This window comes from Haliotis rubra, unplaced genomic scaffold (assembly GCF_003918875.1).
Source record: "Haliotis rubra isolate DU_JTF1 unplaced genomic scaffold, ASM391887v1 Scf34, whole genome shotgun sequence".
Lineage (NCBI taxonomy): Eukaryota > Metazoa > Mollusca > Gastropoda > Lepetellida > Haliotidae > Haliotis > Haliotis rubra.
The window spans coordinates 92,036-112,906 of record NW_025767013.1 but is presented as its reverse complement, the minus strand read 5'-3'; the positions used below and the strand labels follow the sequence as shown (position 1 = coordinate 112,906).

The window sequence follows — 20,871 nt, the reverse complement described above, 5'->3', positions numbered from 1 at the left end:
GTTGTGTAACACTTCATACATGTGTTGTACAGTGTGTACCACTTCGTACATGTGTTGTACAGTGTGTACAGTTGTGTAACACTTCATACATGTGTTGTACAGTGTGTACCACTTCGTACATGTGTACAGTTGTGTAACACTTCATACATGTGTTGTACAGTGTGTACAGTTGTGTAACACTTCATACATGTGTTGTACAGTGTGTACCACTTCGTACATGTGTTGTACAGTGTGTACTGTTGTGTAACACTTCATACATGTGTTGTACAGGATGGAGGGACAGCTTGTTTAAATCTCAACGTTACATAATTTAGATTTTGCTGTAGCATGTCCCAATAGTGTTTGTAGTGGAGATGTATTCCTTATCGTGGTAAGATGGACGGCGTGGGAGCGGCAGAACCATGTCCTTGGCTCACATCATGCACTACTGCGCAGAGGACCAGTGGGTTATTCTACATGCACCATGGCGTGAGTGCTACTACTGAATCATAGGCATGTTAAAGATCATATTGATTGAGCACTCATGTTCTTGTATTATAATATGTGTGGAGACAAAATAAAGATGTTTGCAATTTTTTTCACATATCTCAGGCAGGTTCTCATGCATGTGTTAAAAACAGTATTGGTACAGGCGGTGGGGTAGCCTCGTGGAGAAAACATTTGCTTGTCACGCCTAGGACCATGGGTACAATGTGTGAAGCCTATTTCTGGTGACCCCTGCCGTGATATTGCTGGAATATTGCTAAAAGCAGCGTAAAACTAAACTCACTCACTCAAGGCGGCCATATTGAAAAGAGCCATCTACACATAGGCATATTCTTTTAATCATAGCTCTTGAAATGTATATTAATTTCTCAGACAGGCTGACTGAAATAAACATTGGCAAGATGTCCTTTGCTGACATTTGAAGGTCATTAGATTTTCAGTTAGTGTTTGCTACGAACTACTAATAGACAGAACATCTGAATATGAACTGTTATGACAACTTTTAATCATTGCTGTCTTGGTTTTTACATTTAAACTGTTGACACAATCTTGGTGAGCTTCTGTACTGTGACGCTATTGTTTTAGAAAGTACATTCATAAATCCTTTTTGAAAATTATTTTTGAGTTAAGTATCTTTTAGTCAGCTAATATTGTAACCTATTGAACATCCATTGCAAACATCATATCCTGTGAAAGCAATTGGCTGAATGAAGCTTCATGTTTGTTCAAACAATTGCTGTCACCCCACTTTGTTCAAGACATTTTTGTCTGATTTTTAGTATGGCCACCATAGTAGATATAACAAAAAATTATTTTATGGCCATTACTCAGCCATTTATTTTCAAATGTAATGTAAATTGGTGCAAGAGTAGTAAGTAGTTTTGAACCTGTTGCTTATAAATTCTGACCGCATGCATTCATGTCTCTGTAATCATATTCTCCAAAACAAGTTTCATATCCTGAATGTTAATTCAGAAAATATTTGAGCCTTAGTGCACCAGTAACTTTCGATAGCTGGTTGTTTTTTTTTATATATACTACTCAAAACAAGTTAAGGGTCATGCTATGTCATCATAATGTTATTGATGAGGCTGGTTGCATTATGTATAAATAAAATGGCAGTTTATTCACAACCATTGCAGAGCCTGGATAAAGGCTGCAGATAACCGTGGTGCCAATAGTCATCATGTGGTAGGGTGTTAAAAAATGAACAAATGAAACATTGAGTGCTTCACAGAAGCGCCACCACTGTGCTTGTGAAAGATGATGTTTCATCATGAACAACATGTGCATGTGTTCTTCGTGGGATTAGTGCTGTGCATGCTTTTTTCCCCTATAAAACTTGTAATTGTCTCATTGTTATTGTCACTTGAAATTCAACAATGGCAAGACGTCAACTGAGCATGACAGACAGAGGAAGAGCTCTTGCGTGGCTTCAAGATGGCGAACCTCAACGCAGTGTGGCTCAGAGAATAAATGTGAGTCAGAGTGTCATTGGAAGGTTATGTCACCGGTTTCGTGCCACTGGAACGCTGACTAATCGACTATGTTCTGGCAGGCCTCCATCAACAACTCTCCTAGAGAAGACCGATACCTGACAAATATGGCTCTCCTACAACGCAGAGTAGCTGCCAGACAATTCCGTGACCAACTGAGAACTGCCACAAGTACCCTGGTATCGGATCAGACTGTCATGAACCGACTGACGAGGAACAATCTTCGGGCACGGTGACCAGCAGTACGACCACCGCTCCTTCACCGACACACGACGGCAAGACATGACTGGTGTAGACGCCATGTTCGTTGGCAACGTGCTCAGTGGGCATCAGTTCTTTTCTCCGACAAGTCTAGGTTTACTCTACAGTTCAATGATGGTAGAACTTGTGTGTATCGGCGTCCAGGAGGGAGGTTTGCTGACGTTAACGTCAACCAACGTTTGTGATTTGGAGGCGGGGGTGTCATGGTTTGGGGTGCGTTTTCCTTTCATCAAAGGACACCTCTCTATGTCATTAATGGTACCCTGACCGAAATCGCTATCACGGGAGATTATCAGACCCCTTGTTTTGCAATGTTTACAACGTACCGGCGTCGGATCCATGTTCGAAGGTCGCAATGCCCGACCACACCGTGCCCGTGTTGTGACGGACTTCCGTAGACAGAACAATGTTCAGCACATGGAATGCCCGGCATATTCAGCAGATTTAGCCCCTATGGGACATGCTTGGGACGAGTAAGGACGTCGGCTTCGTAACAACCACGCCCCTCCAAACAACCGTGCAGAACTGGCCCAGTATCTCATTGCAGAATGGCAGACAATACCCCAAGCCTTCTTCCACATGCAACGTCTGGTGAACAGTATGAGACAGAGGTGTACTACTTGTCTTACTGCTCGAGGTGGTTACATCCGTTATTAGTCCAATGTTGGCGTTTGAATTTTCACTTCTGACAGTAGGTCACTTTGACCTTATTGATCAGCAATCACTGACATTCGTGCTGTTTTTGTCACCTGTTATAGTTATCATGAAATGTTGGCTCGAGTTGTTATATGATCGCTACATTTCACTGTTATTTATATTTGTAGTTATGGCCATTTAAAGTTGTGACCCTTAACTTGTTCTGAGTAGTATATTTAACTGTTGACAACATATCCATGGTATCCAACATATCCAGCTATGGTACTGTTGCACTTTTGGTTTTTGCTTTTGTCCAATCTTGGGTCGGCTCATTGGTCTCATTCTTTCCTGTGAAACAACTTGGCATGACATAAGCAAACAAAGCGTACAGATATATTAAAGCAAATATGATCTTTTTTACATTTTGTCCTGTAATAAATAAAGAAATGTTTGTCTGAATGATTCAGCCGTTACTTGGAACCGAGAATACAAGGAAATCTCTCAATCATCCCACAAATCTGGTCGTATTGATCACCCTGCCCATGCTGGGGAATGGCTGCTCAATTTCCAAGCACAAAACAAGCATCTCCTTAAGGACATAAAGGTGAGGGATTGTGTCTTCCCATCTACATAGCATCGTTTGTTTTCTGTCTATTGTATTCATGTCGACATCGCAGATCCATTGAATCCAGTTCATACATCATACCACATGTATCTGAATATTTTGACATATTGTTTCATTAGAATCTATTTCTAATATTTTATTTTAATATATTTAGCCTGTATAGGTTTCCAATCCTTTGAAGAGAATCTTTCTTGGGGTACATATATGCATTTTCTGCGACTGAAAATGTCATGTGACACTTTTAACAGTTTTAATAAAAGATTGTACAATAAATAAAAAAGCCTTTTATTTACTATATGGACCCGACCACGTGGAGTTACCTTCCCACCACGCATGCGTGGTCAATCAGGTAAGCAGCCTAGCCTGAATAATCAGCTCTAGACATTCCAAACTTTCCATAATTGATGTCCAGCAACCATTGTGCAAATTCTGCACAAAATGTGCCGGTATGGTAGGTCAACACTAATTGTTTTGACCGTAGACCCAAAAACAACTGAGATACAGCCTTTTAAAGAGGGAACTATTTCTTCTCCTGAACTTCTTAAAAAGTACATGACTCACGCGCCACCAGCTGTATTTGGAAGATCTGCTCGCCTGTCCAAAACGTGTTCTGGTTCTGTTATGGACGATTTCTAGCCCTCAAATACGATTCAGACACCCGTACCTTTGAAACCAACTGTCCGATTTCGACCAAAATATACCTGTACAAGTGGGCTATTAGTGTCGATTATAACTACCGATTGCAGTAATGTATCAACAGAGGGACATGTGAAATTATATTTTCCTCACTTTAGTTGCTATCTTCATTGGTTCTCTAGGGAACACATTGCACGTTAGCTGTATGTATCTCAAACGTTAGCTGATCAGTTTCTGTTCTACGCTGCATGTGAAAAGTATCACCGTTTGGTACATATCTTCTTCATGATTGTTAGAGGTAATTAAGATAGATGTTTGACATAGGGTTCTTCTGTTTTGAGATTCATGATACCCAAGTGATATTTTTTAATCTAAGAAAAAAGGTTTTGTGATGAATTTATCGAAACCTAAAGACCTTGCAGTACTTCCAGTCGAAGAGCATTAGTGATATGATTCATATTAACTAAAACTATTACTACTTTCATCAGATATGTGACAGACACAATAGGCTAGATAGAACAAAAGCCAAGGAGCCCTCATCGTTGCTTGGAACTATATTTGGTGCCTGTTTTATTTGCACAATGTTATGATTGTGTCTTGTTATTGCCCACATACGTTTGTAGTGGAGTTCGTGCTTACAATCAATTACTGGTGGATTACTGAGCTGAGATTATCAATCTGCATATTGTGAGTGATAACCAGCACTAGTGGTCAGTTGGTCTGGTTTTGTCTTGGTAAACTGCTGAGGATTATTAACCAAGTAGTCAATCACTGGTGTGGTGGAGTCTAGACATGTTAATTGCAGACGTGACATGCTGGGCTATTGACAACTCCTGAATGAAACGACATTGCGGACTCATTTACTGGCCCTCAACTTCCTGTTAGATAACAATATTAAGACTACCAAATGTATTTTACTTACAGATTCAATCTTCCTATTACTGGACAAAACGGGAATCAGCAGAAAAGGGCACTCCACTTCTTGACATTGTGGAATTTGTAAGTACCCATCTATATAAGGGTCAGGATATTATTACTTATTTAAAGTTAGGATCAACATATCTTTACCTTTAACTATATAACATGCATAAGAATAAGCCATGTTTGGTTCAGTGTGTTATAAATAGTGAGGTGTCACCACCACTCATTCCTGCGTTAACAGGGTATGAACCGCATCAAGTTTGCAGCTGACTGTGTTGGAGTGATTCTCAAGGAGCTGAAACAACAGGCCAATCAGAAAAAGTAAGCAGTCATTCCATAGAAAGTGTTTCTCTAGGATCTTGTATGTGTCTCTGAAGTTTGTGTTTTGGGTATTTTTTTCCACATATGCCATGAGTACCAAGTGCTTGTTGTAAGAGCTGGCCCTTGTGAAGATCCAGGTTAGAATTGGTCTGGCAACACATGCTTGACCTTACACATGTGTGGTGATACTGAAGGTGGTACATTAGAAATACAGTATGTGTTGGTTGTTGAGTTTCACACACCTAAATGTTCTTGCATAGAATGTTTGTTGTCAGCCTTTATCTTTGTCCTAATACTTGTTATTAAGATTTATAAGCATGATTTTAATGTTTTTTTAAGACCATCTACAATATTTGGGATGCTGATCCACGCATAGCTGATAATCTCTTTAAATGTTTCTGTACCATTGTGTTTCAGGGTTAAAGTAATGGTTGCGGTTGATGGAGTGAATTCATTATGGGCTCCAACTAGAATAAGAACAGAAGAAAAGGAAATAGTAAGAGACTAAGATCAAAATTTGTTGGAGATTAGATGAATGCATTCATCATACATTTTTATGCGGCACCTGTAGGAGATAATGTCATGTGCAGCACTGACCTGGGTTGGGTTCCCTTTTCTTTACCTGCTGGGGCGGTGGGGTAGCCTGGTGGTTAAAGCTTTCGCTCATCATGCCGAAGACCCGGGTTCAATTCCCCACATGGGTACAATGTGTGAAGCCCATTTCTGGTGTCCCCCGTGGTGATATTGCCGGAATATTGCCAAAAGCTGCGTAAAACCAAACTCACTCTTTACCTGCTGAGGTAACGGCAGCTGTCCCAGGTGCATCTGGGTCTACTGAGGGGCAGTACCATTGCTAGATATGTCAAAGCTATCAACACTGTATTAGCTTTGTCTGCCAAATCGCAAACAGCTATGGATCCAGAAATGCTGTTTTCATGTGGTGTTATTGATATCAAAGATTAAAGGCATATTGCAGATGTTCACAGCTGGCTAAGAAGTAGTATTTAGAATACTCCCGTTACCTTTCCATGGAAACATTGCATAATCATGTAATGCCTACCACTGTGAAACATGCTATGATGTTATAGGTAGTTGTGGGCTGAGAAATATGATAGATACATTTTTAACTTACAGATTTTTTGTTGTGAGGTACATAAACTAGGTTTAGAAAGCTAAGCATTAATGCATGCCATACATAATTCAAATGATATATAAATCCTACATGTAAATAGTTACTGGGGGGGTTATTGGCCATGTCATTATGATACTAGCCTTTAGGAAATGTTTGTCACCAGCAGGCAAGAGACACTGCGTCTCATGTAACATTTCCTTATGTGCGTTATAGAGATTGTGAAGATGAAGAATGTTTTTTCATGTTTGTTGTGATAATGCCATTAGATTTCACACTCTAGTTGAAATATGATCTTCATTTTGCAGGTTCCAGCTTCAAATATATCATTAGTGCATAATTTCAAGAAGATTTTAAGAAGTGATTGGGTGAGTAACAGATGAAGGAATAAATTGAAGACTGTTTAATGTTACTTGGAAATTTCTTTTGTGAAACAAGGTATTTGGGTTTCAATCCACAAGTACCTGGAAGAATCTCAACCAAAGTAAAAAGATATTGCAGAAAAATGTTTTGACACCAATATTGGATAGAAAACCCTATTCATTCATTCACTCTCTCACTCTTGTTTACATATTGATGTGTTGTAGACAAATGGGGTGATAGTATGTACAGTAGATCCCATGGCCAATGATGATCAGAGAGAACACTACACCCCGAAGTACCTACTTGGAAAGGAGGTAAGTCCAAAATGTCTGTTTGACTTGCCTATAAGCACAGCCTGTCTCAGCTTGTTGGTTTGAACTGATGATCAGGCTTTACAGTGACTTACCTTGAGTGCCTTTCCACTGTCGTCAATCCCTCGTAAGAATTGGTTGAGGATCATATTGATGACCAGGTTGGTTTTTTTGCAAAACAATTGATACTTACTATCAGAATATTGGCACATTTACTTCCTTACTGATACTTTTGACCAGCAGGTGTGTTTGAATATGATTCCATAAACATAAGAACCAAATTCAAATTGAAAAAACCCACTTGTATACTAGTTCAAAAGCATGCTTTTTCATGTCGTTGTAGGGCTTTGAGTGCATGGATCCATTTGTCCCAGTGCTTGTGCCATATTACACAGAGAAGGAAGCTTACAGCTGTATTCAATACTTCATTGACATGAACTGGATCCAAACACCTGAAGGTGAGATTCTCACATCAATACTTTTCATCCATGATTAAACTAAGGACAGCTAAAGATAGGCATGAAATAGCTACCTCAATGGCTCTGTCAGATATCATAGTTAAGTTCATATAAATTTTAAATGATGAAGTCATTTATTGGTGGAGCACTTCCTGTTAGTTACATTTATATATAATTTTAAAGATTATTTTGAAAACAGTTGCATATTTTTGTTTTAATCTTGTCTGACTATTTGTCACTAACAGTTTCATTAATGTTTTATCTGTGAAACTTGAAATGGTTTCAAAATGTCAAATGGACAGAAATAATAACTGAATCTAAAATTGTCATGTTTTATTGATAAACCATTGTCTTGTCGTTTCTGCTTCTGAATTAAGAGCCATATTAAATATTTATTGAAGACAGAGGCTCATTACATTGTAATACAGTGTCAAGGGTGCATCATACCTCATTTGAAATGATATACCTTTTCAAATATTTGATCTCCCAGATGTATTACAAAATTAGGAACTCTTAATTATCCACATTGGCAGCCTCATTCTTCACAGATTTGCATAATGTCTGTCTTGTTTTATTGTGGCTAACACAAGATTATGCTGACACTGGCATAAAATGCTCACTCATATGAGTGATACCTTTGAAGCTATATAACCACACAGAAGTAAGTGTGGTTATTCCAGTCCAGATTACTTCTGCATCATGCAAAGTTATTAAAATGGCTCCAATGAACACTTCTGTTTGGCAGTGTAGCATTAAATCACAATTGTCATCCCACAGATTACATCCTTAGCTTGTCAGCTTGCTGATGTGGTTAACCTCTTTGCTCATGTGGACTTTGGTTGTCAGATCTTCACACTTCTTCATATGGAAGTAACCTATCATATTTGTTTAGCGGCCATAAAAGGACCTTTTATGGTTACTTAAACAGACTTATTGATCTGTTACTCCGATATGGTACCTCTCTGTGTGAAGATCTGACAAATTGTTTCCTTAAAAGGTCATGTCAGTAAACTCTTGAGTGAACTTTGGGAGTGAATGCAAAGTTGCTCATATTGGACAGACTGTATATCCACAACAATAATACAGATGAAATAGGCTGATTAACTTCACATTATATAAGGGACTTACAGTTTAGATTAGGCAAAATAAGAGTGAAATATACCATACTTTCACTTAGTTGTCCCCTTGCAACTGTTATGCAACTTGTTTCACATGACCTAAACTGTGGTTAATATTCTCCAATCTTATTCTCTTTCAGGAAAAACAGAAGAGGGCAAGAAGGAGTTAATTTTCCTGAGCAGTTTAAATCCATACTTATTAACAAGAATTTGTGCAAGTAGATAACTTTCTGTGTGTAGTCCAGTTGCTGTAGTTTCTGAAAAGTGTCAGTCAAGGTGCCAAAACCTCACCTGCTTCAGAGATGACCACTCGAGAAGTGTTTACTGAACGTAGAGCATAGGCAGAGAGACCGCTCATACTGTCAACAAGTTTTCCAGAGCAGGCAGTTTACAAGGAGGTCAAGCTAACTGTCAATCCCAATAATGAGGTTGTCAAGGGAATTTGGCTTGGAAGTAAATATGCTGAATTTTCATTGTCACACTGAAAGTAGAATGCTGAAAATAAGCAGGCATATGTTTGAGGTTATTGTGTTTCTACCTGAAGACAATTATCAATGATTTGTCAGACAGGAAGTTCCAGTCTACTTGGAGCAACAATCCTAGATTAGAGGCTGACGAGAATAAGACACTACTGATATCAGTATCAGCCTCCCATTGGGCAAGTGGTTATGATGTTTCATTATCGTTTGTTCATTGTCACATGCCACTGTGCTAATATGAACAACCCTGTAAATAAAGAAATCATATATAAATGTATATTGCATTATGGTTTTATTCATCATAACACTTAAGAAAGCATGGAAGTAATGCTGTGTTCTTGTTTTGCTGCTCATAATGTCAGTTTGGTGTAACCAAAGATATAAAACAACATACAATGAATGCTTCATAATCTTTAGAAAAAGTATCGAAGAAATTCTCGTCTGTTGAGTTTTGCTTGACTGTTGAAAATATATCAAGTTATACCATAGTTCAAGCTGAGACTGAAGTATGATCACAGTGCTGTTGCTACCAGGAACAAAAGTGAAGCATTAAGATGACAGAGCTCATAATATTGTCAATCCAATTTTATGAATTTCATGAATTGTCTTTCCTACATACTGGATCTTGGAATCTTACACTCAAAATGAAGAATCATTTGGAATCATTCTTCAGTAGGTTTTGAAGTGATTTTTGGCTTCCAGAGCTTGCGAAACCATCGCTCCTCTTCCTGCAATTGTTCCACAGATGCTGATCCCAGCAAGATCCTGCCAGTTTGATAAAGTGGCTGGAACAGAGGCCTTATCAAGGACAAACATTTACAACTTTTTTCTTTTTCTGTGACACAGGTATTCAGACTGAAATACATAAGATAAACTTTATTGTCCCGCAAGGGAAATTTGTTTTGCATTCAAAGAGCCAATACAAGCATATAACAACAAATAATTTAAAGTATATATACACAATGCCAAGCTAATCAGAATATAATGTTGAATTATAACATAATCAAAGTTCATGATATAATAATCACTCGTCATAGATTTCACTATTACATAGGACACATGTAACCAATTACCTTATCAAATGAAGGACTTGGTCCAGCAAACACATTGCAATCACCTTTATTGAAACACATTTATCACAAACTAACAGCTATGATGAACTGTGTTTTGTTTTTAGGGTTTATTTAGGTCCCATCTACTAGCCGTATGTTTTAGTTTACTTTAGAAAATGTGCATAACAAACTAGAATTACTGGTCCCTTTGAATTCATTATAACCATAGATTACTTAACATCAGTACTGGTTAGAGATATCTGCAGTACAAGAAAAGCAGAGGGTATACTGTAGACTAGATATTATACTGAGTCTGGGTTGTCATGTCAAATGGATTTTCGAGTCTATATTTCCTAACAGCCACAACCCTACTGAGATACTGCCTTTCAAACTGTAAACTTGAATGTCAACGAAAAGACAACAGTTCACAGATCACATAGTTCGAAAGAACAACATTCGGAATGTCCTAATGTGAATCTGAGTTGACAAATGAAACTATGTGCATGCATATTTCTATACTATCAATCAAAAGTTCACTAGTGTAAATGGAGCCACTTACTTCAGTCAACTGTTCTAAACTAGATTTTGCAAACTATTCCATGCTGTTTAAAGGTACTATTTACACATAAACTGATGTATTGTACAACAAATCTGTAACATTGAAAACATTATTGTCATGAGTTCAATGAATACTGAAACTCAGTTAAAAATTGGTAAATTCTTAACAAAACTTCACACCAAAACACAGTTGTTCACATGCTTTTCAGCAATTTGATGAACGATCCTTGTGCAATTCATCTGCATAAGGTTTGCAGTTGCTTCCCACAAGTGGAGAAATTCATCTTCAATGTAACCATATATACGTAACATATAGTGAGTGCTTTAAGTGAGTCTAAACTTTTCATGGGTAGTATATATACTTTAACATCTAACAAGTCCACCTATTGCTGAAGACATGTCAAAATTTCACAATTTCTGATGGAGTTGGGAATAGGGATACAAAAGTTGTCCTGGCAATAGCAGCACATCTTAATATAAGTTCTAGGAAGGATACAAATCTGCTTTGCTTCCTGGGGAAGTTTGGTAGATTGAGTTGTGGAAGATGTTCAGACACTGAAAAAGATGTCCAGCTGGGTGTTTCACATGTCGGGTCTCTCTGGAATGGAAAGTTTCATGTGTCTGCATGTAGCAATGACCAAACAACAAAAGGCATCATTAAACAGTTTCAGCTTTCTTGCATTTGTGAACACACCTTCAAAGAATTTATTCATTTTGACAATTTGATAATGTAATCAAGAAAACAGGGTCATCACTATCTCCCACCTCAGGGCACATAATTATGTCCATTCATATAGTTACAAGCATTGTCACTAAGGTGACATAATCCCCCGCCGCAAATTATCAAATCAAACTTAAAAAGTAATGAAAGTGAAGGTCGTAATTTAAGATGAAGTTAAATGTCAACAAAAACATGACCAGTCAACCTCTCTTGATATCTGTAGTTGTTCAAACGCACAAATATTTTCAAGACTCACTTTGACCTTGACATAAATGTCTTAATGTATGAAATATGCAAAAACAGTAATAAAGAAATTGCTTATTGAAAAACATTCAAGGGAAGCCTTGAAAGTCTATGAAGAAAAAGCAGTGAACTGTTCATGAGATATTTCACTGACAATCTTAACATGCAGTTTAATATGCTGAAATCTTCAAAGTGTTGCCATGACCTTGAAAATGAGGTGAAGGTCACCAAAATCGACTGGGCCCTGCACCTTCCCTAGATAAAGCTTGTTGCTGAATATAAAGAAAATCCAGCGAATGGTTCTTGAGATATCTCGCTGACAAGCTTAACATGCAGCTTAACATGCTGCAATTTTCACATTGTCGTCATGACCTTGAAAATTAAGTGAAGGTCACCAAAATCGACTCGGCCCTGCGCCTTCCCTAGATAAAGCTTGGTTTTGAATATGAAGAAAATCCAGTTAACGGTTCTTGAGATATCTCGCTGCTGACAAGGGTAAAACGTTAAAGTCCCCTTGTGACCTTAAAATGAAGGTCAAGGTCACCAAACCTGACTGGGACCTTTCTTTTACTGTGATGAACCTATGTACCAAATATGATAAGAATCCAGTCAACAGTTCTTAAGATATTCCACTTCGTACGTACGGACGGACGGACAGACAGAGCCTAATACTATATCCCCTGCTTCGCGCTAAACGCGCGGCGGGGATAATTAATATTATGAAAGTAAATGTAACCTATAACAAAAAGAGTCATATGAAGAAGACAAAGGCACTAGGTGTGTTTATGTCATCAGAAAAACAATCATTAAATGTGGATCAAATACACATAAAAGGTACCTTCTTTAATTTATGTCCCCAATTTTCGACTGAGTAACTTAAGTCGTTTCTGTAAATATTTGCCCCAAATTAGAATACATGTCCCACACTGAATAAAATAACATCAATCAAGGCTCATGATTGCGTATGCCCCAAATTACCGTTAAGACGTCACAAGGGGAAGCAACTCTGAAAAAAAATGTTTATGGCACTAATTTTCAACTCAATCTTGACCTCTTTCTCTTAGATGAGAGTATTCATCAGTTTCTAAAGGAACTTGTCCCAATAGCACGGAGTTTGAAATGCCTTAATGAGTGCATGCAGTGAGAAATTTGACTGATCAAGACAATGCACATTGTGTCAAACACAGCACTAGATCAGGTGTAACATGCAGCATTGTATACAAATACTTGTATACCTCAACATTCAGGTTCACATCTGGCTCCTGGAATTTAGTTTCCTCAGCGTTTTCCAAGGGAGATGATGTCTGTTGTTCTCTGAAATGATTAGAAAAATTGATGCCAAACCAGAAATACTTTCAGATTTGTACTAAACTGGATAATATGTGTTGTTGCAATCATCTTGTGACATTGACTCCCTTTATATCGATAGATTTGACAGGCTTTCAGTGTTAACCTTTGACATTGTATTTCTTGCCTGCCTATAAATTGAATTTAGTTTAAAAATATTCATTTCAAAACAAAGGCATGTTTTGTTTGTTGAACTAGATATTGGCATATTTCCGCAGTTAATGACCTTGGCCTTCATAAACCAGATGCAGTATGAATTCATCAATATTTGATAAAGATAGTAGTAGACTTATGCCTTCTATAAGTTCTACTTCATTACAGACATCTATACACATGAACATTTATTGAGCACCACCTGAATCTGAGGGCAATTTTGTGTATTTTGGTTCAAACAGCCGATCATAACATAGCATACTAGAATGCACGTGTAAAACATGCGTTTCACACAATATCATATAAGCTACAGGTCATATGTTTACATGCTGTGAAGGCACCAAGCACATTGGGGTATAAATTTCATCATTACTATAAGTGCAATAAACTTTTCTGAAATGGGTCCTAGTCAAAAGGGCCGCAAAACAGGAAAGTCAAAAGGGCCGCAAGAAAGTCAAAAGGGCCGCATCAAAAAGTCAAAAGGGCCTCAGACCCCTAGTCAAAAGGGCCCCATATAAATAAAATGATAATAATAACATCTTTTTCAAAAAATATTATAGTAAAAGGTTATACATCTATACAATGTATATTTTATGCATACTAGTCCTGTTTTAATAGATATTTGTTTCAATATTAGAAAGAAAAAAATGACAAACAATAGATGTATGTAATGGTTATATATTTCATTTCAGTATCAAAACACTTGTCATTTTGTCATGCAGCCTTTTTGACCTGTTCCCTAATGACAGTTCTACAAAGTTTCTCTTTACATGGCAAAACATAAACTTTCAGAAAAATATCCATTGGCTATACCAAGTACTGATGAGTTTCTTTAAGTGGCATTTAGAAGCTGTGATGATGAAGAGGAACACTTTTTATGGATAGACAACTTCTTTATTGCAAAAGATATGACATTTTGGTGTAGATCCGAACACCATTATGAAGTGGTGGTTCATACAATCACAACGTTTATTGAGAACAGTGTGACAATCAGATTGATGACCAAGTTATGGTGACCACACTTTCTGACTTTGTTTATACTCACACTTTTGTATATTATATTTATGAATGTATTTTGGGCCAGTGGCCTATTACTGAATGTCTGTCTGTCTGTCTGTCTGTCTGTCTTCTTTTGTGTATTCTTCTCAGATTGCATGTAAACTGTTACCAAATTTTGGTTTTGTTTTAATCATAATAAAATATGTTTTAGTTACCGTTTTCAACACCGATTTCAAATACTGTTGACATGCATTACCAATAAATTTGGGAGTTGATTTAGTACTAAATGAGTGAAAATACCATTTGAAGATGCATAAAAATACAACAAAGCTAATAATGATCTCTGATTAAAAGACAAATATTACTGAAGGTCATACTTGCAAAGCTGGTATTTCTGGTTCCTTTGTCTTAGTTGGCTCAGATGATAGTCAATGCACATGTGTTTTTCAACAGCATGACTGTTTTTCACAGCTCTCCTTTCTTGACACTTTCTGGAAATTTTCTTAATTGTAAGAGCAAGATCAAAACAGTTTGTTGCCTTAGCAAAAAGGACCCCACAAGACTTGGGGATACACACTCTATACTTGGGTAAATGGAACAAAAGTTGACATGTACTCTGACATGTACTAAAGTATGCTGCACAGGCTGGATTTAAATGAGTTAGTGAGTGAGTTTAGTTTTAAACAATATTCCAGCTATATGTCAGCGGTCTGTAAATAATTGAGTCTGGACCAGACAATCCAGATATCAACAGCATACGCATCGATCTACACAATTGGGATACAATGGTATGTGTCAACCCAGTCAGCAAGCCTGACCACCCGATCCCGTTAGTCGCCTCTTACAACAAGCATGGGTTACTGAAGACCGATTCTAACCCGGATCTTCACGGGTCTGATTTAAATGAACTCATGTCTTACTTGAGTACTCAACCTGGTATGACAACTCTTCTCTCCAACACACATTCTGCAGACATGTAACAAATTTCACAGTATCTGGATGCATTTTTACCCAGATTATGGCCTGAAAAGGACATGGTTTATCATGCACTTGAAAGTCCAGTTCACAAAAATGTACACATGGGAAAAGCTCCCATTTCACATGTTGACATTGACAAACAAAACCAGTGTACCATGGATGATGGAACTACTCTATGATAACAGCAAGATCAATCACCATTTAACAATGATTTATAATGAGCTAAATCAAATTTTATATCATTAACCTAATATGTATAGGACCATAAAGGAAAGTTTAAGCATACTCGGCAAAATAGATGATGATTGTTAGGTTCAAAACTGATTTTCAGGAAGATCTTTGGTAATGGTAATGTATTATAGGATGGGGGTTGCTGCCCCCAACCCCTACATCACATATTTTATGTTGTATTTCTCTCCCCCACATGTTATATCCCCCCAATCAACCCCGTGTTCCCCTACAAGTGACCAGCGCCCACAAGCACAAAGCGATCTTTGCACTATGACTATTTTAACATAAACATACACAAGTCTTAATGTTAAGATAGCTCTGTGTAACTCTGCCCAGTCCATTATTCTGTTTAACACAGCACTAATCAACATAAAATGCTTTTATTATTTCCCGGTTATTAATCTAAAACACTAGTCATAATAGTTGTATGAAATGTTTTCAATTTCAAATAGGGAATTTTATCTAATATTCTAGAAAGATTTAGACCCAAATACTGGCCTCTGAGAATACCTAAATAAATGATAATCATGGTAATCGAACAATATATTGTATAGGATTCAAACATTATCTTATGGATGATAGGTCTTTATTTATTTCTTCAAAGTGAAAAGATGATTTTACCTCAGCTTACTTGGATGTGGCAGATGATCACATGACAGAGGAGAATAAAGATTTTCAAAGTCAAAACTGTCTCCTCGTCTTCTTTTCATTCCATGGAAAACATCACACTGGAAAAGAGCCTTACTGTCAACTGTACAGAATCAGTGAGTGATACCAGTCAACAGACTGAAAAAATAAGCCACTTATTACCAATTCAATTCAAACATTTTGAAATAAATCTGCATTAACACCAGCTTGCTAGTCCAAGTATGTAGGAGTTCTCAAAAGAAAAGAGAGACATTCAGTATTCAGAGATTTTTTAATTTGTTAACGCGAACCCAAGAAGTTGCCAGTAAGTTTACAGACATAAATTAGGTTTGGTAGTCCTTAAACATTTTTTATAATAACTCTGTCCATTGATTTTCTCTTTGAGTGCACTATATTGTCATTTTCTTTTAATATCCACATTAGTTGACTGATAAAATTCTTTTCTGAAAACCCTTTCAAACCTTAACTTGTAACTTTACCTCAATGAATAAGGAACAAGTAAAGCTTTATGAAAGTTCTGTCAATAATGACTTAGCACTTCCTCATTGGTGAACAAATATCCACACACTTGTGGGATTTTATCAAACTTTTACTTCTAAACAGATTTTCTTAACGTGGTGGGTGGCCCTTTGTAAGATTTGTTTGTTATAGACAAGGGTCACTCTTTCATTTTCTGCAGTAGTCGATAAGGTTTCATTTTAAATATTTGCCCATCAGGATCTGATAATACTTATGTATTTTGGTGTACTTGTTGATTTGTGAAAAATATGAATCAGTTCAAGAAAAGAAGTCTGATAATCATATATTTGTCATTCTTCCAAATGTTAACTGAAAATAGTGCCATATTTCCCATGTTTCTTTTGCACCTTAACCTTTTGTATGCATATTTTGTCATGATAAACACTTGCGCTTGAATTTGTGTGAACTACAAAAGACAAAATATAGTTTATTTCTAATTAGATTTGCATACACTTCAAAACATATCAGAAATTATCCATAAATTTAAGTGCCTTTTAATCCTGTTTGTGTTTGTGTGTGTGTGTGTGTGTGTGTGTGTGTGTGTGTTTGTAAATGATTATTCTATGATTCATTCCATGGGAACAAGTGCTCTTTATTATATTTAAGTTTCTACTATTTACTTTCTGCCAATAACTGGTTCACTTTAATGGTCTATCACACATTATTTGTTGAAGAAGGCAGGTGAACAGGAACATGGGGAATTCATCTGCAAACCTTTGACACAGTCCCCACCTACAATAGAAGAGTTTTCAAATTTAATCTAACACAAACAAATGTTCAGTGTACATTACTGTACACAAAAGGCTTAAGATGTTTTTGGTAAAAAGAATGAAAGAAATTTCTGTAAAGACCAAAGATCAGGAAACAGTTTCTACAGTCTTTTATAAATAAAGAAATAATTTATTTACATGCATTATCTGATTCTTGCCCTCTTTTCAACGGTGACATACATATATGTTGAATAAAACCAATTCTGAATGATTCATATGTGTTGACAATCATGTATGTCACAATAACAGATATCAAGGCCTCTATATAAGCCCTCTCATGTAGCCTGCTTCTTGGGACTCCTTGTGCTTTAACATGTTTATAATTCCACTGAAACCTGCCAATTCGTTTAACACACAATATGTCCTTTTCACAGGGTGCAGAGTCACAGCATGACATTTGTGAGTCAACTTCACGCTGATGAATTAAACAGGAATAAAATGTATTTGAAAAATTGTGACTCAGCTAACATGTAATTATATACATGTTTATCAGAAACTGAGAACATTGTTCAACTTACCACAGGTTCTTCAATATTCAGTCCTTGTCTTTTTGCATGACCAACAATGTAAGCAGAATAGCTGAAGAAAAATCAACAGTACATTTGGTCTATATATGTGAATAGGGTGATTTCCATTACACATAGTGAGTGAGTGAGTTTTGTTTTACGCCGCACTCAGCAATATTCCAGCTATATGGCAGCAGTCTGTAAATAATCAAATCTGGACCAGACAATTCAGTAATCAACAGCATGAGCATCGACCAGCACAATTGGGAACCGATGACATGTGTAAACAAGCCAGCGAGCCTGACCACCCGATCCCATTAGTCGCCTCTTATGACAAGCATGGGTTACTGAAGGTTCAATCTAACCCAGACCTTCATTGGGTCTCCATTACATAGATCATAATTACAGCAGAAAAGCCTGTTTATGAGTAAATATGATCTTTTCACAAGGAAATAGATGAATTATTTGTGATTTTTCATTTCTCAATATATACATACATTTCTTTGGATAAACTGCAAACATAATTCCTTAATTGTGTAATTATAATCATGAGCATATTGGTAGTATTATTTTGTTATTTTGCCCTCTACTAAAATATCAATGTGTCTGTATATCCTAAATTTGTTACGCTTCAAAGATATTTCATACTGATGTGATTTTTTAGTAACAATTCCTGTTGATTAAAAGAGAAACAAGATGGTATGCATTTCAAATTGTTTTTCATTATCTTTTCAATATATCTGTACTACAATTATATAAAACAGAAAATGAAAATGTTCTTATTGAATAATTTAGCACATATTCATTGTTTCAGTAAATATAATGGCTAGAAATGTATATCATATTTACAAACAGCTAGTTGGTTATATGATATTAGCACATACATTGGAATAATTTTGTTATTTTTTCACATCACAATAAACATCAGCTACATTAAACATGATATTTTTGCCCAGTAACAGTCACACCAGGATTAATTGTAAAATAATAATTATTATTTTTAAATTGTTTGCAATTGGGATTGCATTTCATACTGTATCAGCGAAATGCATATGTTCAGAACACTGTTAAATATCTTCTACCAAATAGATGACTCAATGTAATTATTTCCTTAAACTCATTTGTGATTACACTTTTTTACTGTTTCAGCATAAATATATCTGCTCAGACCAGCATTAAAAGCACTGACCAAATGTCAAATAGATGGCTTGATATATGAAAATAACTGTGGCACCTACCTCTGCTGTGCTTGAGAGGCTACAGGCGTGGCTTCGGGCAGTGCCCTCACGAATTCCTCCTTCTCCTTTTCTGGAAAATCTCCAGCTCTCCTTACTGTCTCAGACCTCCTAGAACAGACACAAGTAGAGACTCAAACTTCAGGCTACTGATTCCTGGGTTTCATTGGCACACTGGATCTGTCAAAATAGATCATTTGCCTGAAGGAGGACTTCACATTTTCACAATGTGCATGCTCTCAGGGTAAGAAATATTCACCACCAGTCTTAACCTCAGTGGCAACCCATTTCCAAGTTTAATCTGCTACAAAAGTCAGGAATTGACGACCATCGTTTTAGGAATAAACAATACATAATTTCAAATTATCAATATTGACATTAAACCTCTTTTACATAAAAACTAGTAATAGTAACATTTGTATTTATATTGGTTTGTGTCAAATGATATGCATATATAATATATTCTTATTTGGGTTAGTGGTCATCACAAAAATATTTCCATTGTTATATGTGCATTTATGAATATTCCATAATTTGTATTTAATGAATTCTTAGACACAATGTATTCAACCTGGCCAAAAGTTTTCAAAGTTTACAAAATAGTTACCAAGCTTGAAAAACACAAAAGAAATACTATTTGGCTGAAACCATTCTTACATTCAATTATCCTTTTGTCCTTGTTTTAGGTTTCCCATTACAAAAGCCTTTTGAAATATATTTTTTACAAATGGCCTATATTATTGGACACACATTTCAAAATAATATGCAGAATTTATAGTTTTGGGGTTTTAAGGTAGAAAAGAAACACAGCAGAAATAAATCTGCCTGGTATTGAATAATTCGTCCGTTTTGACACAGGCACAGAAAACAACTTATAAAGCAGTCTGCATATGATCCAGTGCTATATATTTTTCTTTATAATAATACAGTCATAACTGAACACCACACCGCACAGGCATGCTCTAAGCGCATACAACATGATGGACATAATTACCCTGGATAACCCAAACTGCCTGTGAGGCTCTAGAAGGTTAATAGTCATATATGACTTATCCCACTGGGTACCCATTTTCTTCTGGGTGGACAGAGGCAATCTTGGACAAACTCACTTGCCTGAGGTGAGACAACATGTGTCACGTGTACTTGTTGTGTGGCAGTATAGAAGTCCTAGAAACTCTCAGGAGTCAAGCTGCCAAGGACTGTGGTGACTTGGGCTCTATGCACAAGACCACACACCACCACTCTTTACAACAGAGCGGTACAGTAAACGAATGCCACTGTATTTAACTATATTATATATAGTGGAGAGTTTTCCAGTCTATTTTTTTATTTTCTTAAAAATATTTCTTTGTGAGTAATTAGGTTTGCATGACCTGACATATGCTCAGTCTTTAATTTGCTGTTGAAAACGTACATGGATATTTATCAGTGATGCTTTAAGAGCTGACATTATAAGTTCCAGTTGATACATCATTGGAGTGCATACTTCCCGAAAAGGATTCCACAGGACAGGTCCATGCCTCAGCCTTATTTCATTCCATCTTGTATTTTCCCCCTGCAGTTCACATTTTGTTCTTTTCAGTTCATCCTGGTCTGGTTACATAATTGCACGAAGTCACGTAAGATAGAAACTCGATGAAGCAGCGTTTACAAATTCGTCTGCTCGCGAAA

At 36.7% G+C, this 20,871-nt stretch overlaps 2 protein-coding genes across 6 annotated transcripts in view; one reads left to right on the top strand and one right to left on the bottom strand.

Annotated features, from left to right (window-relative positions):
- LOC124284582 (28S ribosomal protein S29, mitochondrial-like) overlaps positions 1 to 9,517 on the top strand; it is a 21,362-nt gene extending 11,845 nt beyond the window's left edge. For all 3 annotated transcript variants that reach the window (XM_046720679.1, XM_046720678.1, XM_046720677.1), the window contains exons 5-13: positions 376 to 468; positions 3,347 to 3,483; positions 5,065 to 5,139; positions 5,303 to 5,382; positions 5,800 to 5,878; positions 6,820 to 6,879; positions 7,099 to 7,188; positions 7,529 to 7,643; positions 8,902 to 9,517. In XM_046720679.1, coding sequence (XP_046576635.1) covers positions 376 to 468; positions 3,347 to 3,483; positions 5,065 to 5,139; positions 5,303 to 5,382; positions 5,800 to 5,878; positions 6,820 to 6,879; positions 7,099 to 7,188; positions 7,529 to 7,643; positions 8,902 to 8,987 — 815 coding nt within the window. In that variant the 3' untranslated portion in view covers positions 8,988 to 9,517. The remainder of the gene's footprint in view (positions 1 to 375; positions 469 to 3,346; positions 3,484 to 5,064; positions 5,140 to 5,302; positions 5,383 to 5,799; positions 5,879 to 6,819; positions 6,880 to 7,098; positions 7,189 to 7,528; positions 7,644 to 8,901) is intronic.
- LOC124284583 lies at positions 9,516 to 20,871 on the bottom strand. 3 transcript variants are annotated; one of them, XM_046720682.1, is made up of 9 exons: positions 20,615 to 20,871; positions 19,204 to 19,311; positions 17,978 to 18,038; positions 17,404 to 17,421; positions 16,144 to 16,250; positions 14,691 to 14,804; positions 13,050 to 13,128; positions 11,347 to 11,448; positions 9,516 to 10,025 (listed from the first exon to the last, which is right to left on the bottom strand). In XM_046720682.1, coding segments are annotated over exons 1-9 (714 nt in total). In that variant the 5' UTR covers positions 20,617 to 20,871; the 3' UTR covers positions 9,516 to 9,902. The 3 variants fall into 3 exon arrangements, with proteins under 3 accessions (XP_046576638.1, XP_046576636.1, XP_046576637.1); XM_046720680.1 differs by having other exon boundaries at positions 20,687 to 20,871; XM_046720681.1 differs by lacking the exon at positions 17,404 to 17,421 and having other exon boundaries at positions 20,687 to 20,871.